At 35.0% G+C, this 20,488-nt stretch overlaps 2 protein-coding genes across 4 annotated transcripts in view; one reads left to right on the top strand and one right to left on the bottom strand.

The window, feature by feature from the left end:
- LOC149575005 (O-fucosyltransferase 35-like) overlaps positions 1-17,105 on the top strand; it is a 43,401-nt gene extending 26,296 nt beyond the window's left edge. For 2 of the 3 annotated variants that reach the window (XM_089814853.1, XM_089814852.1), the window contains exons 2-10: positions 13,531-13,617; positions 13,952-14,026; positions 14,337-14,409; positions 14,516-14,586; positions 14,738-14,826; positions 14,917-15,049; positions 15,157-15,389; positions 15,536-16,012; positions 16,130-17,105. In XM_089814853.1, coding sequence (XP_089670979.1) covers positions 13,579-13,617; positions 13,952-14,026; positions 14,337-14,409; positions 14,516-14,586; positions 14,738-14,826; positions 14,917-15,049; positions 15,157-15,389; positions 15,536-16,012; positions 16,130-16,355 — 1,416 coding nt within the window. In that variant the 5' untranslated portion in view covers positions 13,531-13,578 and the 3' untranslated portion in view covers positions 16,356-17,105. The remainder of the gene's footprint in view (positions 1-13,530; positions 13,618-13,951; positions 14,027-14,336; positions 14,410-14,515; positions 14,587-14,737; positions 14,827-14,916; positions 15,050-15,156; positions 15,390-15,535; positions 16,013-16,129) is intronic. The other variant, XM_089814851.1, reaches the window with a different exon arrangement.
- On the bottom strand, positions 7,757-9,834 carry LOC149575006 (uncharacterized). Its single transcript, XM_089814854.1, has 4 exons — positions 8,966-9,834; positions 8,730-8,854; positions 8,359-8,635; positions 7,757-8,251 (listed from the first exon to the last, which is right to left on the bottom strand). Exons 1-4 carry the CDS (start codon positions 9,185-9,187, stop codon positions 7,865-7,867), a joined length of 1,011 nt encoding a protein of 336 aa, XP_089670980.1. The 5' UTR covers positions 9,188-9,834; the 3' UTR covers positions 7,757-7,864.
- Positions 17,106-20,488: the final 3,383 nt, after the last annotated feature.

The raw sequence follows: 20,488 nt of genomic DNA, 5'->3' as shown, positions 1-20,488 counted from the left end.
CGGTCACTGCTCTGAATATATATCTTCTGAAGACATAATCATTCTCTTCATTCTTTTACTTTTACCGAATCTATGTTACTGTAATTGTTAATAATTCTGCTACTGTGTAAACTTGTTATCTGAATTTTATGTTCCTGATTCTTTGTTACTGGTCACAATCTATCATTTCATTTGATGTCTTCTCTTGAACCTTACTTATGAATAGTGTCTAACTCTTTTCCTGTTATATTATTTTGTCCATGTTATATCCTCTGTTCATTCTGCGACTCTAGAATTGTACACAAGTTGCGTTCTGAGATATGTATTGCTGGAGGCTGACGTGTTATTCTTTTTCACGATGGAACTTTTATTTTATTGGGTGCCAACTGATTGGTCTATGCACTGTGATCTATATAAATGAACTGAGACTTCTATATTGACTTCCACTTCTTATATGCGCTATTATAACTATTTGTCTGCTGCTGCTAGCCTTATCATCGTCTCCAATATATTTTGTTTTTTCCCTCTCTTTTGCTAGTTAAGTAACTGTTACAATCAATGTAAGGAAATGTCAACAGGATAAGAAATAAAGATTTTGATCGCTGATGGTTTTTTTTTTCCTCCCGCATTTTTAATGCATGATCTGTTCTATATATATAGACGTTTTTTTATATATCTTTCCTGAACAGTCGTGACTGTTCATTGAGTCACTAGTAATATAGATTAATTATTAATTAATATAACTATACTATAACATGTAAATATCTTGATTATTAATTAATATGTGTTTATTTATTAATAATATTATTTAATAATATGTTTTCTTTTATAATAATAATTTAGAAATAATCATATATTTGATGTTCTTATTAGTGTAATAATTATATTATTATAATAATAATATAATATATAATGACTTATGTAATAATATTTTGTAGCTTCTTTTTTTTTCTTATTATTTTAATTATATGATTTAATACTTATATTATTTTATCAATTTATTTATTAAATTATACTATAAGAAATTAGGAGACATGACAATCAAGGATCAATACTAAATAGCAACTTAATGGAACCAAGCTGCATCAAAATATATATATCACAAGAACAATGCGCATAAGGCAACTTAGGAGACATGACAATCAAGGATCAATACTAAATAGCAACTTAATGGAACCAAGCTGCATCAAAATATATATCACAAGAACAATGCGCATAAGGCAACTTAGTAGGAGCGATAATGACATAACCTATGTCTGATGCGCTGACTGGCACGGCTTGAGAACAATGTTTAGCACACGATGTTCACTGGCTAAGAGGACTGGCAATGAGATTGATATGGCCGACACCGCTGCGAGCTTCACTATGATTTACAGAGGTTCTCAATGGTTCAAACTGCAATAGCAGACTTGGCTTAAGGCCGTAAGAAGAATTCTCACAATGATAGGAGATGGAAGAATTCAGTAAAAGAATGAAGAGCTCACATGGTTTAGGAGTGAGCAATTAATAAGCAATCAGCAACGTTTCCTCAGTTACAAGGAGACCGAGGTGGCGGAACATGGCCAACTATCGGTTCAAGTAACTCCATCCATTAAACTTTTTAAAAAGATAAATATAAGCCAATATGAAGGTGGCTATTGCTCAACATTATGGGGCCAATAAAATACTAAGATAAATACAAGCGTTCCCCTTCCACATGATATACAATATATATTGGCATCATGATATTGTGCCATCTCTATTTGTACGTACATGTGCATATGTTTTAATTATATATTTATTTTATATCATTATATTGATATATGCACATATACGTATACATGTATGCACAAGTATGGATGTCATAATAACATGGTGCCAATATACTCACAAGACTCCACAATGATCGAAGGTAACAATTTAAATTATTAAACAAAATGCTTAATGTTTTCTTGTCTTATGAACCGACTGGGTAACTCATGGTTGATCAAGCTATATTTCTTGTTGTCAAGTCATTAAATCCTTAGTCAAGATGGTTAGAATCCAAGCCTGATAACCTATCAATGGACCTTTGGTACCTCAATCCTTGTATCCCGTTTAGCAATGCATTCCCCCCTTCATCTTTTCTTGCATCCAAAATAATGTTTCCGTGATCATTTTCCTTAATTTGGAATCAAGATAATCATAATCAGAAGTATTTCAAATTTTTTACAATGGCTAACCACCATCACTACTAACAATTTTTTTTTATAACTCCTTATGAAGAACTATAAATATTCCTTTCAATTTTAAATTTTAATGAACTACTAACAAGCCATCTTCACATGAATACAAATGATCAACCATAATTTCCATTTCACACAATCGGAACATTCAACGGTTTTAACTATCCAACTGGCATTCAAGTAAAATATATAACAGCTATATGATTATTTTAAATTGGAACAAAAATTGGGATTTAACAGACCATTTTAAATTATAGTTCTGAGAGGTTTTGAGGACTAATCCCTTTATTCCGTTCAAGTAATGAACATGCTTTCCCAACGGCCTAAACTAAGAACTACATCTGCAAGCTACGCATGTGCATTGTCCTCTGTCAATCCTGATTGAATGAAACAAAATCTGCATAGAGTAGAATTAGTGCAACCACCATTCACATATAAAGATTGTATCTTAAAAAGTAATTATCTTCGATCCAGGAGTGTATCTGATAATCTGGCAATAAGATTTCATTTTGAACTAGTTTTGAAGTTTGTAAACTCATGACCAGAATCTGTTCATGTAGGACCTTTGTTTTTTTAAATCAATGATTTCCATGAGCTTGTGATAGAAGATTTTATTTTGATTCAGCGAGATTCATGATTTACACACAAGCCCTGTAATGGTTAGATGACTCAATCTTTCATGTTTAGACATTTGTTAAGGTTAGCAGACAATCAACAAGGCTCTGCAAATTATATCTTTTACTAATTTCAGTGATCATATAAAACAGCTCCTCCGTAAGTATGAGGTATTTGGTGAATGGGCATATTGTGAACGGTAAATGGCCATTAATTGAATCACTGCGTGTCCTAAAGGGGAATGGGCCTACATATATGTTTTCCTGTTCAAAGAAGTGCCTCATCACATGTTACTGTACCAAGCATTTCATGCACCTCTTAACTTTGAGGAAGCTGGTCTCATGGGAAATTCTAATTCACACAGATCTTTTTCCTAGGATAGCTCTTTTAACCAGATAATTTGACAAAATTGAAAGTCCTGGTGAACATTTTTAAGTCATTTCAATTCTTTAAATTCATCGTGTTTGTATATTACAGTAAAGGAAACAAAAAGTCTAAAGAAATATAAAGTTTGATGAAATGATCATATAATCTGACTTAAGAACCCAATTAGTTAAGAGAACTCGCGTCCATGACACAGATATCATTATTCTCATTTGTATTCAGAGGCACACTTCTGATGCAATTAGATTGGGTTCTGTATTAAAAGCATCTGTTCTCACAGAATTAGCATTGATTGGATTGGGTTCACTATAGGTACTATGAATCACATTGGAGAAGAGTCTGTATCAATGAGGAACGCAAGGAAAAGATATAGCCAACTTGTTAACAGTACTAGAAATTCATGACCCATAATGAGATCTCTCGTGTTCAAGAAGAACAGAAATCAATATGTACAAAGAAAAACAACTAGTGTTGGAGGAGGACATCTGTCCGAGACAAAGCATCTGGGCCACAGGTCTTTGCATATCAAAGCACTGCTCAAAATCACCGCAGCCAATGCCAACATTCTCAACAATTCTACTGGTTTCAGGCTAAGATGCCGGGTTTCTCTGAAAACCCCCAGATTCTGGTTCTGGTGCTGTTCTAGTTCCGGTTCCTCGTGGATTTCTCTTGGATTCTTCCAAAGTTTTGGAATGGAATCTGGGTTCCATATGGGTTCCTCAGTGAGGAACCCACAGGAAATCCATATTCCATCCCGGAACTTGGGCGGAATCCAAGTGAATCCGGAGGAACCTGTGAGTTTGGGCATTAAAAAACAGGCCCCACTTTGGGTTTTTTAATTTTTTTAAAAACCAAAGTGAAGCTAAAATATGACTTCTAAACCCAAATTTGTCTAATAAAGGTTACCTAAAGTCATTTGATGGTCATTCATTCATCTCTTAAGCGTTTTTCACTTTGGTTTTGATGAAGCTGATGAAGAAGAATGTGGAATTGGATATTACGTTTACTGTTTTAATTTTAAAATATGAAATATGGCTAGTGGTTTATATTTTCAGCATGTAATGACATTTTGAGACTTTTGTAAAGTATGAATATGGTATAATTATATTTGACAATTATGGATTTATCATTTTGTGAGAGTCATGCTTCTAACTTCTTATTATTAGCATTATAGTTTGAACTTTTGAACTAATGATGAATGAGCGTTGATGTATGGAATATATATATTTCAAAAATGTCTACATACATACCTGAGGAGTTGGAATCCGGTCCAATTTTTTTTTGCCGAATCCCCAAACCTGAACCTGAATCCAAATCCGAATCTGAATCTGTACCAGGATAGTTTACTTAGGTTTGAGGGGATGGTGTTCTGTTTCTGTTAGCTGCTCATTGTAATCCTCACTTTAAGGAAAACTGAAACAGTTGGATGGATTGCATCTCACATTGATCTCTACACATGATCTACGGTGCTAAATATTTTCTTTCTTTTCTTTGTGTCAAATAGTTCATTGAGTTTTAGGTTATCCATTTTATTGCCTATATTTACAACTTATTTCAGTTTACAATGTTCAAATTATGGATGTTTTCAAAGAAAAAATCTAAAGTACAGCTTCTATTAATTGGGATTATTTTTACACTCCCAAATCTTGATAGGGTTTTGCCTAAGTTACCATATTCTCTCCAGACACCCTCAAAGTCTGGTCCTTATCAAATTCTCCCCAAATTCTCTTCCAGACTACGAATTTGTTGCAAATTCTGTCAGAGGAACCCAGGCAGAATTTGCAGTGCATTTTAAAGAATTTGCTGCCCAGCGGCCAAACTTGGGCTGAATTTGGTCTCAAAACATTTTTTTAGACTTTTTAAAGTGTTTTCTTTTTTCCTAATTTGGTCAATTCGATCCCCCCAACCCTAAAGTGACCACTAAAAAGACCAAAAAAGATGGTCTATATGTCATTTATGCAGTTGTGAATGAAAATGAACACTTGCTTATAGAGGAAATCCAAATTACAATAGGTGACATCCAAATTGATGATTGTAGAGGAATTTCTTAAAATAAACATGATATCTTTGAATCTAGGGCTTAAAATTTGAATCTCAACTTCTAATCTATCCTGGCTAGGAATCCTCTAACCAATACAAAATAAAAATTCAGATAATTGCACTTGTCTTTTGACAATTCATTTCATTCTCAAACTATCCCTTGATATGGAAATATGTTCCATGCATGTGACCAAGCAAGTGTATGATGTTGAATGTATGGCTAAATGATGCTATTAATATCCTATCGAACTGAAACGTAGATATGGTGGTGTATTTTGCTATGATGCTTTACTATTAGCATAGTGATGTATGGACTTATTTGTTGTTGCATATATACACACACATACATATTTTAAAAAAACATATGTTTTTGTACGGATGAACCCAAAACGAATCCGAACCCAACCCCAAAAAAGTGTGGACGAATTTCGAACCCGAATTTGGAACCTGCATCCGAACCGGCAACTTAGGGTTTTGCAATCATAAGTAGGACATGAGCCTTTTTGTCTAGTGAAGGTTTTAGAATCAACAAGTCTTTATATTGGGATTTATACTTTATTGTCATCTCAATTCTGTCAAAAGATTAGTATTTTCTTGTTGAACCGTGTTGCCTTATCTTAGTTACTTGCAATGTTGAAAATTTTCTTTTTGCCTCTGGTTTTTGTTTTCCCCAAACCTGCTTCCCATTACTTAAAGTAATTTTCACATCCTTCTTTATTTTTCAGACCTTTACATGGACTGTGGATGCGTCACTAATAACTATCATTTTCATTTGGACTGTTGAATTCATACAAACCTGTAGAAAAGAGTTGCTGTGGTGATGGAATGGGGATGTAATATACACCTAGGATAGGATGTTAGGCCAAAAAAGAGCATTGATTTGGTAGCTTTGAGGGAGAGGTGTGAGTCCATAGATGGTATGTATATGGAATTTTCTTCTGTTGGCAAAGATATGGTGAGAATATGGAATTTTCTTCTTTGCATTTAACTAGATATGACTTGAAAGAGAGAATTGGTTGCATGTAAAAGCTTTAGAATGTGGACTATTATTGCTTTCACCACTTCCCATAGAACCTTGATTACTCTGTCCTCATTGGGTTTGGAAGTCAGGGCATCCAAGCTCTTTTCTTTAGCACCTTCTGCAACATGGTTCTAACTTCTATCAGTAAAATTCTTTTACTGGGATTAACTAGAAAGCTACATCAAAAAACTTCAACCCAGTAAGCCTAGACAGAAATGTGTGAGCAGAAGCATTTGATAATTCTAAATAAGCACAACTGACGACAAGCCATTAAGAAACTTCATTTTCCCACAACAAAAGGTTTACTCTTCCTGTAAATCTTAAGCCTCAATATTTTGAGAATACCTTTTATTTCTGTTTTGCTAAGTTTATGCCAGGACATAAACAAACTAATTCCTGTTCTGATACAAGAAGTAATATTTTCCATTCTTTGTCAAACTTGGAGCACTCTTGGATTCCAATGGATTACCGAACATCGAATGCTTAAGCAATTGAATGCGAAACAAAAGAGAAGTGGAACTATGTCCTAATATATCTTTATTGGATGTTATAAATATTACACACAACTATGTGAAGAAATGAACTAACTGCTTCTTACCATATCGGAGTATCAATAGCTTATGTACCAAGAAAGAAACTACAGTCAAAGATTCTCAATAAATTTACTTCAGTTTGATTGATCACAAATAAGGGACAGAGTTTATGGTATCATCAATAAGACAATCAGTTGAGAAAATGCATTCAGATAAACATATTTCACTATTTTTTGGGGATATCTGATGATTTAAGTACTTGATTACTTAATGTGGCCATTTCAAATTTTAGTTTGTAGAGCTCTTTCTCTCCATTCATAAAATGGACGTGCTTTCCCAACATCGTTGACAAATCACTTGATCTTCTGTAAACTTTAAATATATATTGCTTTCTATCAATCCTCACTGAGTAAAACAAAAGCACAAAATTAGTGCAGTTTCCAATTTACCATTCGTATGTATAGATTGTAGCTAACAAGAAATTATCTTTCTCCATAAGTGTAACTCATTGTCTAGTAACAAGATTTTGAGTTGAGCTGATTTTTAACCTTCCTAATTCATGACCAAAATCTGTTGATGTAGGACTTCTATAAACTAAATTAATGAATTTTTGTGAACTAGCAATAGAAGATTTTTTTTTTTTTGAAACTTGTTATCCTCGATTTTAGCTTGGCAAAAATGTAGGGATAACCTTAGTTGCCGATTCGTGACACGAATCCGATTCGGGTACGTGAATCGGATCCGTGGATTCGGGATATTTTTTTTTTCCCAATTATGATTCGTGGAGGATTCGTGCATATATATATATATATATATATATATATATATATATATGCATTATATATACTAAAAAATAAGAGAAATATACATAATTCTAAAACTAAATCATTTCATAGTATGAATCTAGTATACTTGATCAATGACATTGATAATTAATCTATTTTCACGATTATAAAGAAAATCAACACATTCACATTGAATTACTGAAAGTGAAAGCTTGTAACATTCAAAATATAGATCATTAAACTTAAAGTTTATAACATGATTTACTCATAAAAGAGTCAAGAGTCAACACTAAAGTTTTTTATTTAATCATCAAATGGATTTTCAAGAAAATCCGCATAAGAGGGGTACTGGTGAGCTGCAAGTGCTGCATCTGTATTAGTAGAGGAACCCAAACCACTAGTAGTAGAGGGGATTGTTAACTCATAATCCTCCTCCTCATCATCCACATCAATCAAAGTGGATCTAGCAAGATCTTGGATGGTCATATCTAAATCAGGAGTCTCGGGTGCTACATCCCAAAGCTTTTTGGGCCCCTTCTTGTACTTAGGATCCTTCCGTGACAACAAGCGCAAATTGTTGTGAATGAACACAAGGTCTTCTGATTTTTTTGGAGCCAACCGGTTGCGTTTGATTGAGTGGATAAAGGAGTAAGTACTCCAATTCCGCTCAGCGGCAGAAGAGCTGGCAACCTAAAGAGAAATTAAAAATTATCAATACAACAATCAAGATAAATAAATTAAATAATAAATTCAAGGAATTGAGAATGTTAACCTTAAGCTTAATTTTACAAACTTACTTGGGATAGGACCTTTATGGCAAGAGGTTGGAGGTACGTGAAGGCTTGCCCATGAAGGTACCACCATTTGATGGCACCCATCCTGCTTTGGTCTGCTATGGCAATAGGGTCGAAATCCTCATCTGAGTTGAAAGCAGCAAATTCACTCCTCACAATTGCCCCAATCTCTGGATCTTGGAATATCTTAGCTAGTGCCCTCTTATACCCATCTGCAACCTCTGCATCTCTAAATGGTGGCACTCTACCTGGAAGGCGAAGTACATCTGCACTATAGTACCTGGGGATAACAAAAGACAATTGAACACTATCAAATATCAATAGCACAAACATTGGATAAAATAAGCACAAACATTTGATAAGAACTACAGTACCTCGGGGATAGAGCATATGCAAGGAGGTGCAAAGGTGTGGTCATCTTGTTCCATCGATGATGAACAATTTTTTCCACCTTCTTGTAAAGGGTGTCCTCAGGATCATTCTCCCTCCTCTGTATGACCTAAGATATGAAATATGAATAATAATTATAATTAGTGAATATGTCAATTTAAACTTTAGAATCTAGATATCTCTCAAATAAAAAATTGTTGTAAAAGAGCGTAAAACTTACCATTTTAATTTTTTCCAGCATACTATCCATGGAATCATAAATATCCCCAAGGCATGGCTCATCACTATCTGCGAAGCGAAGCATTGCCATTATTGGATCGGTGATTTCCAACACATAACTCACAAGACCCCACCAATCCTCATCTAGTATCATTCTTCTCACATTTAAAGCCCTTGCTGTATTGGAATTCTTCCAAATGCCCCATTGGGGGCTAATGACCATATGCTTCAATGCTTCTTTTACCTTCACAAGTCGTCTCAAGACGATTGTGTGAGGCAAAGCGGGTTTCAGCAACCTAAGAACATGTTAAACTCAAGTTAGTAAAACATTTAAAAATTAAAACATGTTAATGTAAACAACAACAAAAATTAATAATTGTGGAATCCAATAATATTCAATTATATATTAAATATAAAAATTTACCTTCAATAACTCCAAGTCCGAGAAACTCCTAAAAATTGCTTGTGACATGTGGTGATTTGTCACAAACATTTGAATCTCTTCAGCTTCCTCATATATCCTTTTCACCCAATCTATTTCGGTGCCAATTGCTTTCATCACTAAATTGAGAGAGTGGACGGTGCATGGTGTCCAAAAGATATGATCATATCTAGACTCTACAATTATCCCTGCTTCCCTGCAAACTTTTGCATTGTTCGTGACCACTTGAACAACATTATCAGGACCCACTGACTCTATGGCATCAATGAGAATGCGTGAAATAAATTCTGCATCTTTCACTTGCCCTTCACAATCAACTGCCTTCAAGAACATTGCCCCCTTAGGGCATACAGCAATAACATTGATCAATGGACGGTTTCTACAATCTTTCCAACCATCCGAAATAATAGACACACCCGATTGAACCCAAAAATTTCTTATTGGTTGAAGTTGAGCCTCTACATTTTTCCTCTCATCATGTAATATGGTAGTGCGCAACTTCTCATAACCAGGCGGTTTGTAACCATGGGGTGCATCATTTATTGCTTCCACCATCTCCCTAAAATAAGGTGATCTAGCAAAATTAAATGAAACACCATTTGTAATTAAACAACGTCCAATTTTGTGATCAGCAATGTCTCTCTTTTCAATTTGGAATGCCCTATCTAGTGGGCCTCTCTTGCGGGTGAGTGGAGATGGGTCTTCATCTTCATCATTTGTAGTTGGCATAGGCAAAAAAGGATGTGTTCTTGTGTTTGTTTGATCAAATGATGGTGTTGGTATATTTTTTTTTTGGGAAGCACCACATTTTGCTTTTGCAACTGCTCTATCAGCATCATCTTGCTCTTTTGCTAATGCTGCTATTTGTGCAGCTGGTAATCCCTTCTTATCACTACCTTGACACATGTGAATTCCTTCACCCGCAGGGCCCAAAAAATGTAGTTTCACTCGGGAATAGGAGCTTCTATGTTGTATGTTGCAAAAATTACATTTCCATATGTATGCCCCACCCCCAGGACATTGTGCAACTCTTGTTGTGTGTCTCCATAAAGGAGACCCCTTATCCATTTTGAAGCTTGGTGATGCAGCCCCACCCCCACCCACTGAGCCTTGACTACTCATTGTTCTATTCTTGCAATCTAGAAAAAGTGAAAGAAAACCATGCTTCACACTTGCACAAAAACTTGAAAATTTGGAAAACTAAAAATAAATCAATAATCTATGAAAGAATTCAAAAATATGGTTGAAATGCATACCTTAAACACTTCTTGCAAGGTATTTGAAGCTCCACAACCGATCTCCTTCGAATCCAAGCACTTCACTTCAAACTAGCAAGTATGAGAGAGCAAAATAGAGAGCAAATGAACTTGCATTGTGATTTAGAGGGTCGTTTTTAGGGTTTAGGGCCTTTAGGGCAAAAAAAAAATATTAAAAAATGATAATGGGCCCACGTTTTTGCATACTCCTCCTGTCATTGCCGCGGATTCACGCGGATCCGCGCGTGGATCCTCGAGGATCCGGGCAGGATTCGTAATCCTGCCTGTGGATCCGTAAGGATCCGCGGCCCGCGGATCCTTACGGATCCACAGGCAGGATTACTAATCCTGCCCGGATCCTCACGGATCCATACGTGGATCCGGATCCGAATCGGATCTGGCCTTTTCCAGGCGAATCCGGTAACTAAGGGGATAACCCTACAAAGTTCTTCCTTGTTGTAGCCTATGCCCTCTAGGCATACATATCAAGGTAGTCTTTGAATGCCCTTGCATGTTTCAATGGTTTGGATCTCCTTTCATGTTTTGTCCTGTGTTGATTGGGATTTAAATCCCAATCAACTATTTTCATCATCTGCATATCATATTTACAACGCAGGGTTTAAAACCCGATTTGCAAGTCATAGTTGCAATTAAGGGTTTTAAACCTGATTTGCAAATCACCCCGACTTGCATGACCATTGCAAACTTATTGATCGGGTTTTAAAACCTGATTGATGTGTTCTACATTTTCACTTCTAATTCGGGGTTTAAAACCCAAATTGCAAACATACCATTTAATCTGGGTTTTAAACTCTAATTGCAAATACGTTGTGTAATTTGGGTTTTAAAACCTGATTGACATGCCCTCCGTTCCTTTGCATTTTTACTTCAGGTTTTAAGACCCAAATTACAATATTTCTCAGAGTTAGACAATTTTGAGTCTTGACCCTCCTTTGTGTGTTTTCTGGGTTTTTCTCCGGTAGTACAAGGTTTTTGTCAAAATTTCTCCAACTACAAGAATCTTCCAAATCCAAGCTACAAGTCTATTTGGATGCCAAAATTTGCACACCAGGGCTAGAAGACCTTGAAGTATGTGATACCTCACAATTATATGAAGACTCCATTGGCAAAGACTGTTGGCAACAAAAACACATTTTTAGATGCTTAGTTTATTTTTGGTTATGCATTAAGTTGCTTTTGACATATTGCATGTAAAATGAAATATTGTAATTACATGTAACAATACAAGTCATAGTCAAATAGGACTATACTTTTCTCTTCCATGTTTTGGTCATAGGCTCTTGCCTATATATGAAGGTGCTCATTGTAAATAATCATCTTTTGGGAAAACAACACAACTTTGTCATCTTGAGAAGCATTTCAAAGCTTTGATTTGTGGTTCAAACCAAATTGCAATCAATAAAAAGGGCAAATTGCTTACAATTTTTGTGTTGGAACAAATTGTAATGTAATGATATTATCCAGAATTAATTGTGAGTATTGTAGTGTTATCTAAAAGGGATTCAAACCTGATCTTGCAGTCTTTGAACTGCTTATTGTATTTGGAGCTAGTGTTATATGTTCAAACTAAAGATAAGTTGTAGTTTTTGAACAGCTTTTATTCTCATCTTGGTGTGATTAAGGTGTACTGTATTTTGGAAGTCTTTGAGCTACATGTATATGTCATCATTGTTTCTTGATCTTGATAAGAAGTCATGGAAAGTCTTTGAGCTTTTGTGAGCTTCTTGGTTACTAACTCTGAAAGTTTGTTGCAAGAAAGAATAGTCTATTCTGAAAGGAGAACATGATGAAGGGAAGAATGCCTATCCTGAAAGAAGAGAATATGGTGAAAATAACACCCTATTGTTAGATTAATATAAATAATCTTAGTTAAGTTGATTTCGGTGGCAATAAGAAGGATGCCACCCCTTCTCAAGAGGAGAGACTTTGTCTCACACATTGTGGTTGAAATCACTATTTTGCAGTTGGTTGATTTAAGTTGATTGCAAAATATTCACCCAACAAAACTCATGGTTTAAAAACAAGCCCAGTACCATTCTTTCATGTTTTGATGAGGTGGGTAACCAATCAACTAAGTGCCACAAGTTTTTATCTTTTACTAACCTCAGCAATCAATTCAAAACTCCTCCATAAGTATGAGGTACTTGGTGAATGTGCATATTGTGAACTGTAAATGTTCATTTATTGAACCATTATGTGCCTTGCAAGAAGATAAGACCTACATCTATGTTTCCTGTTCAGAAGTGTGCTTGTTCATCTGGCAGTGTGTTGAGTATTCATGAGCGTCTCAATTTTAAGGATGCAGGTACCCTCGAAAATTGTTTTTCATGCAGATCTGTTTCCCAGGATAAGGGCTCTATGTACCAACTAGCTTATCAAATTTGAAAGTCTTGGCAAATACGGAAAAACATTTCTATGCTTTAAATTCATTGTTTTTGTATTTTACACCAAAATAACCCAAGTATATAAGTGCAAATCTTAGAGAAGGGTTTTGTTTACCCTTCAGATATTTCATGCATTAAACTGTAACCTGTCTTTCAAATTTTGCAAATGTACATAATAGCTGGTTTTACTTTCTTAATTCCACTGCATCCTTTATTCAGTAGATTATCATTGTATTGCCCCAACTATCTTTTCTGTATTAGTAGTCTGGTTTGAAATTGTATTTGCTGCATCAAACATCTTTAAAATCTGCAGATCATTAAATTTGCAATAAGTTGAGTGAACACAACCACCAGAGGCATTGTCGTAGTTCTATATTGTAAAATAAAAGTCCACTTTCCATTATTTAAAAACTCGGCCTCACAGTGAAATATTGCCACTGATAATGATGCAAACTGACTACAGAATTCATGAGTATGCCTCCTGCATAAAGATTATGAAAAAATACAACAGATGGAATATGGGTGTTTAGAGTCAACCGGCAAATCCCCAGTTGAGTATTGTGGGCATTATTAGTTTTTTAAGAAATTTCAAATGCTTAATCAATCAAGATAAAGCTTAGGATAGTAATGTTTTGTGGCAAACGCATGACATTGTTTTGCTCTACATATTGTGGGAGATTATTATGATGGATTTTCTGTCAAGGAATTTAATCAAATTTCTTTCGCTATTTCATAAAATTACAAGCTTACGTACTGTATTGGAGGGGATCTATTTATAGTGTGTATCTGTTCTATTCCTGTATTAAAATATTTGAGGGATTTTGAATATTTTGTTATCTTTGATCTCTATCAATTATTATTAATGCCAATGGTTGGATTACCAGGAACTTCTTCATAATTCAATAGTTCTACAATCATTCACAAATTCCAAGCAGAAGAATACTCAACATATTTTACAGGTAAGGGACAGCAGCCAAGCTGTTTTGACTGAACCATTAGATGCAATTACAACTCTAGTTAACAAGTAGGGTAATAACAGGTAAATGTTAAAACCTTAACGGAGTACTGGTAATCTGGTCTATCTTGTTTATATTTGTTCAATAATGTTTTCGGCTAAATTTGTGTCGCAAACAAACAGTTTAGTCCATTTGCAGCAGCAATCAAAATATTTGATGGATGTTAGGAGGTTAACTTGGTGGAGGCTAGATCATTTGTAAAAGCTACCTAGTACTAAGTCGATTATTGATTAGTTTTCTTTCTCTCTTTCAGAATTCTGTGATCTGGTTGAAGCCAAATAGCAATAGGTATGAACAATGCATTCGTCATTCAAAAACCTATACAAGTAAGTTGCAAGTGTTATTTCTTTCAAATTGTATCTTGCTGTCATGCCAATATAGCTGTTTGGTAATCATGATTCATTTTACTAATGTTATAGTTGTTCTTTGCAGAGCCTGGGGTAGAAACTAAAGGATACCTTCTAGTCAATGCTAATGGTGGTTTGAATCAAATGCGAACTGGGGTATGTTCTCTCTTAGATACCTGTTCTTGCGAGTATCATTTCTTTGTCAGTTCATCAGTATATCAGATCTAAAATTATACTTTATTAAGTCAGACGTTCTTGAGTCAGAACCAAAGGTGCCATTTATATTTGGTTGCGTTGGACAATGTAGATATGCGACATGGTTGCTGTGGCAAGAATCTTGAATGTAACTCTTGTTCTCCCCTCTTTGGACCATACATCTTTCTGGGATGATCCAAGGTTTGTCTGTCCTGAAATTTGACCAGTCAGCTTATTTAAGCTCTTATTTTATTTTTCGAAAGGCCCTTATGTTGGTATTTTTGGTTTCAGTGACTTTAAGGATCTATTTGACTGGCAACACTTCATTAGAACTTTGGAGGATGATATCAGTATAGTGGAGTCCCTACCACAGTCCTATGCAAATGTTGAACCTCTGAAAAGAACTCCTATATCCTGGTCAAAGGTCAGTCTTTTCAGGAGATCTCTTTCAAAGTTGTTCATTAAATTAATACATCACAAGTGGTTGTCATTGATCATCACAGCTTGTTGTAAATCTATTATTTAATGCAGGTCTCTTATTATAAGACGGAAGTACTTCCCTTGCTGAAGCACCATAAGGTTCTATCCTTCACTCATACAGATTCTCGGCTTGCCAATAATGGTCTTCCCAGTTCCATTCAGAAGTTGAGATGCCGTGCAAACTTTCAAGCCCTAAGATATACATCATCCATTGAGGAACTTGGGAATACCTTGGTATCTAGGATGCACAAGAATGGGAATCCATACATTGCACTTCATTTAAGGTAAGTTGCAACTGAATTAGATATGCATGTAAATTTGTAAACAGTGGTGTGCTCATTTACTAAAAGGTCGGGGTTTAAACTGGTGAAAAGGTGGTTTTGCAACAGTTAATTGTGTATTGACTTAATTGCTTTGGGGAATGGTATAGATTTGAGAAGGATATGTTGGCATTCACTGGCTGCTCACACAACTTGACATTAGAAGAAGCTAAGGAGCTGCAGAAAATGAGATATGCAGTAGATCACTGGAAGGAGAAAGATATTGATGGTGAGGAGAAAAGAAGGCAAGGTGGCTGTCCTATGACTCCCCGTGAAACTTCTCTTCTATTGAAGGCCTTAGGATTCCCACCCAATACAAATATCTATATTGTAGCAGGTGAAACATATGGACCTGATAGCATGAAGCCTCTATATGATGAATTCCCCAATATAGTTACCCACTCAACATTAGCTACAGAAGAGGAGCTGGAACCTTTTAAAAACTATCAGAACAGGCTTGCTGCCTTGGATTATATAGTGGCTGTAGAAAGCGATATTTTTGTTTACACTTATGACGGGAACATGGCAAAAGCAGTGCAAGGGCATAGGCGTTTTCAAGGTTTCAGGAAAACCATCAGTCCAGACAGGTAAACAGTTTAACATTCTAAAGATATATATATTTTCCTATGCTCATGAATTCTTTATGTTCCACGTGATTAAATTTTGACTTGCAAATAAGATTTACCAGTAGGAAATCATTACAGGCAAAACCTGGTGAAGCTGATAGATAACTTAGATCAAGGTCAAATTTCATGGAAGAAATTCGCATCAAAAGTGAAAAACATACACTCTGACCGAGATGGGACTCCTTATCAAAGAGAAGCTGGTGATTTACCAAAATTTGAGGAATATTTCTATGCAAATCCCTTACCAGGCTGTATATGTGAGAAGCATCACAGCAAGCAAAGACTATTTACAGATGGAAGTTGAATTTGTACATCTTACTAAGCAGAAGAATCTTGAGTTCTTTTGTATTATAATACAAGTTAATAGGAGGAAACGAAAGCATGTTTTTCCTTCTCTAAATTACTTCTCCTAGCACAACAAAATTCTCTGCAACTTAGCTGTGACTGGAAAGCACTCAGATCTTTTCTGCTGACATATTAATTGTACCAACGCGGAAGACAACAGCCAATTAAGTTATCTTCGGAATCTAATGCCCATTCATTGTTTGGAACCAATGATTGCGGTGGAGAATAATGGCATTGTGATGCAGAAGCATTCAGATCCACAGGCTATCCTGCATCCCGATATTTTTTCGTGATCATTTCTATTTTGTCTTGGTGCAGAAGATTCTTTTAGTCTGTAGTTTGTGTGGAGTCTTTGGTTGACTCAGGTTTTGTTTTGTGACAATTTTGCCTAGTCACAGTTACAAGCTCAACAGGCAAATCATGAAAATAATTAATTAGAAAAATCAATTAGGGCCAGAGTCAACTCACTTTGCAGGGGCATTTATAACTTCATTTCAGTCATTTTGCAAAGTATTTATGACTGAAATATTTGCCAATCAACAAAAGCATGATTTTTCTGGTTGTCGGAAAAAAATATTTTTAAAAATTTCGAAAGCCGGAGAAAAATGGCTCCGAGGGTATCATGAGATCATTTTATGCATTCTGGTGAGTTTTCAGGTGAAATTCCCAAGTGGAAGTTATGATATAAAGAAGCTCAAAATTAATGTCATTTTTCTCATGGATTGCTGATTTCATTTAATCAATTTTTATTGATTCCTTTCATGCTCTACTACAGGGTCAATTCTGATAGTTGAAGGAATCCTAAATAATTGGTAACTGACACTAATTTAAAGTGAATCATGTATGGGTCGTCCAAATTGAGAAAAAAATTTCTCTACTTTGTAATCGAAACGTGTACCCAAAATGGGATGCTTAGTGGGATATTTGCAGCCACCAAGCAGGGAGCTACGGAATTCATTTATGGCAGTTTTAAGTGCCAAAAATAGAGGGAGAAATCCAATGCCCAGCACAAGAATGAAATGAAAAGCGAAGAGAGTGGGATAAAACTCAGAGAAACAAAATGAAAATATAGAGACGTCTAACCCATTAAAATACCCAGCAATGTTAATGCGTGCATTTTACTGGCAATGAATATATCATTGAAATTTGGTGGGAATAAAAGTGCGAGAAGGAAGGAATTTGCGATGTATATTCTAAAATTTGTTGAGTATTTGGGTAATGTACTTCGGTTCATTTCTCTTTGTTGTAACTTTTGATTTTAATGACATCCACCAGATCAAAGAGTACGGGACTGAGAATTTCTTTTTTTTATCAACTTTTCTACTGGGGAAGTGGGCTGTCTGGTTAACCTTTTCTTCTTACAATAGCTGGTGCATGTTGTCAACATTCAAGATTTTTTTATAGTGAATACAAACATCTTCATAAGTTGTGCACTCCATGATGAACTGTCATTCCGTTTCTACTCAAAATGTGTAGGTTCTTTCTTCCCAAGTTTCCTTGGCCATATTCTACCTACCAGTTTCACACCTAAGATGATTGATCCCATCCTCAATTGTGCAACTAACAATCTCACTTTCCTTTAGTAGCAGTTCCTAGATATGTTTTTTCACCATGTTCCTTAGTTGTGTTATATTTTTCTCATGTAGTATATTTTGACTTGCCCAATCTGCCTTGTCCACTCGTTGCATAACCTTTTATTTCTTCATTGATGCTGAGATATTCTTACAAGTTGATGCTAGTTATTTTGCTTCATCCAGGTTTTTTTCCCTGTGGTCAAGAGCATACTTCACAACCATTTTGGGCCACCCATGGTTATGCATGTTTTCAACCTTTTTAAAATAACTTGCCAACCATACTATTGCCAATGTTTCCAAAGGAGAAGTGCTCCTTCAGCCAAAATAATTTCATTAATTGTGGATTAACTTTGAGATCACCTGTGATTAGATGTTTTATAAATTCTATCAAGCTATCTTCAACTGCATTTTAACGTATTGCTTACCCACATTTCATAGCTATAGGTGGCCAAGCATGTGATTAGTGAAGAAATAGTATAAATTAATGCTTGGATTTGTGGTTTGTTGAACCTTTAAGAAATTTGTTGTTGGTAAGGGAGAAAATGAAGACTTGCAACTATAGAGGGTTTGTGGAGACATGGTGAACATAGAGAATGAGTTTAGATTGGAAGAAATTTTATATTTATTGTTAGAATAACAAGAAGATTGGATGTTATAAAAACAACACAATGAAGGGGAGTAAGCGAAGAAGATGTAAGTGAAAATGAAATTGAAGAAATTAAATTTGGAATAAAATATTAGATAGATGAGCAAGAAGGAAGTTTTTATGGGTTGTTTGAAAAATAAGTAGGCAGTTAAAATTTGATCCACAAAACTAACATGAAACTATGAACCCAAAAGAAATCATAGATTGATTTTCAAAATAGAGAAGTACTTTGTTTTTGAATCTATAAAAGATTTGAACATAGTAAAATTTGGTTGTACAAAGCTAAAGGACACACAAAACTCTGGTGGGATCATGAACAAAAATAAAAAGATACAAAGAAAAGGTAAGGAAAAGAGGTCATGAAAATGGTGACAAAGTTGAAGGTTAAATTTTTGCCAATAGACTATCCACCTTAGCTTGTACAAGAAATTGCAAAATTTGAAGAACAAAAGTGAGTTAAGAACTATACTGAAGAATTTTATAGGCATTTGAGTTGGGCATGTTGAAGATGATGAAAAGGTGTTAAGATACACTAATGGCGTACAATAGAATTTAGATTGGTGTAACTAGGATGAGGACACTTGAAGAAGCTTATTAAATTATATGGAAGCGCGAGAAAATTTGGCTAAGGTGTAATAAGATAATTTCGAAGATAAAGGAAAATCATCTAGAGTTAGAGGGCAATCAAATAGAAGAGGAGGGTAATCAATAAAAGGTGAATCAAGCTCATTGCAAAACAATAATAGTTCTAATACAAGAGGAAGAGGAGATTTCTTAAGAAGAAGATATTTTCTAAAGGAAGAGGCTAGAATGAAAGAGACAAACAAAGAGAATTTTGGTACATGATATGATTGTGAGTAGGTTAATCGTTGAGTCTTCCAATGCCCTCAAAGTATAATAAAGTAGTGGAAAGGACAATGTTGTAAGAGTATATGTTGCAAAATTTACGGAAGCCAAAGTAGCTTCACCTAAAGAAACAAAATAACATAAGCAAGGATAGCCCTACATAATGAAAATAGTGCTTTTGAACCCAAAGACAGAGAAACAAGAACTGTCACAATGGACAAATTATTTTGAACTATGGATTAGTGAAACATGTTGAAAGGCAATACAAAACAATGACACTAAGATAATTTGGTGTCACAATATATGACAGAAAAGTTTAAATTGAACAGGACAAAGCATCGTAACCCCTACAAACTTTTTTGGTTGCAAAGAGGTCATCAACTCTTGGATAGTTTAAAAATTACAAAGGTGAAGTTATGTGTGATATATTCCCATGGACAAATGTTACATTCTATTGGACAGACCATGACAATATGATATAAAATTGTCCATGATGGTAGAGAAAATACTTAAACAATCAAAATGATAGGAAATCATATTTTTGTGTCCATTTAAGGACAAATGAGAAGAACGGGACGATGGCGCAAGGATCTATATTATTTTCTTAATTTTTTTTTCAAGGAAATAAAGAAGTAACATATTTTGGTTTTATACATTACCTACAAACAGTTGGGACAACAAATGAGGAACATGGAATTCTAATGGAAATCAAGGAAATTTTAAAGGAATTTGCTATTGTATTAACGAAGTAAGTGTTGGATGCTTCATTTATAGACCGTTTTGGGTTGATCCTTCCTCTAATCAAAGAGTAGAGTTTTCAAAGATCACATGGTGATAATCTTGGTGATAGAGGCTGCGAAACTACCAATAGGATCAAATGATGAAGCAAAACTAATGGTGGCATGGTTTGGAGTCCTTTTGTGCAGCATAATAGGGTTTGCAAAACTTCACCTTGAAGAAGACTCAATGATTGTGATTAACACAATTCAATGCTAAGATGCACCAAATTGGAAGCTAAAAAAGATA

The sequence above is a fragment of the Cupressus sempervirens genome, chromosome 2 (assembly GCF_028749045.1).
Source record: "Cupressus sempervirens isolate cs-2001-9-10 chromosome 2, ASM2874904v1, whole genome shotgun sequence".
NCBI classification, from domain to species: Eukaryota; Viridiplantae; Streptophyta; class Pinopsida; order Cupressales; family Cupressaceae; genus Cupressus; species Cupressus sempervirens.
Note: the sequence above shows the minus strand (reverse complement) of the source record. Positions and strands in the feature narration are given on the sequence as shown.

Coding starts and splice junctions, on each gene's coding strand:
- LOC149575006 (XM_089814854.1), bottom strand. CDS start 9,187: ATGGTCATTAGCCCCCAATGGGGCATTTGGAAGAATTCCAATACAGCA. Junction 8,855..8,965: donor TGCTGGAAAAAATTAAAATG/GTAAGTTTTACG, acceptor TTCATATCTTAG/GTCATACAGAGGAGGGAGAA. Junction 8,252..8,358: donor CCATAAAGGTCCTATCCCAA/GTAAGTTTGTAA, acceptor ATTTCTCTTTAG/GTTGCCAGCTCTTCTGCCGC.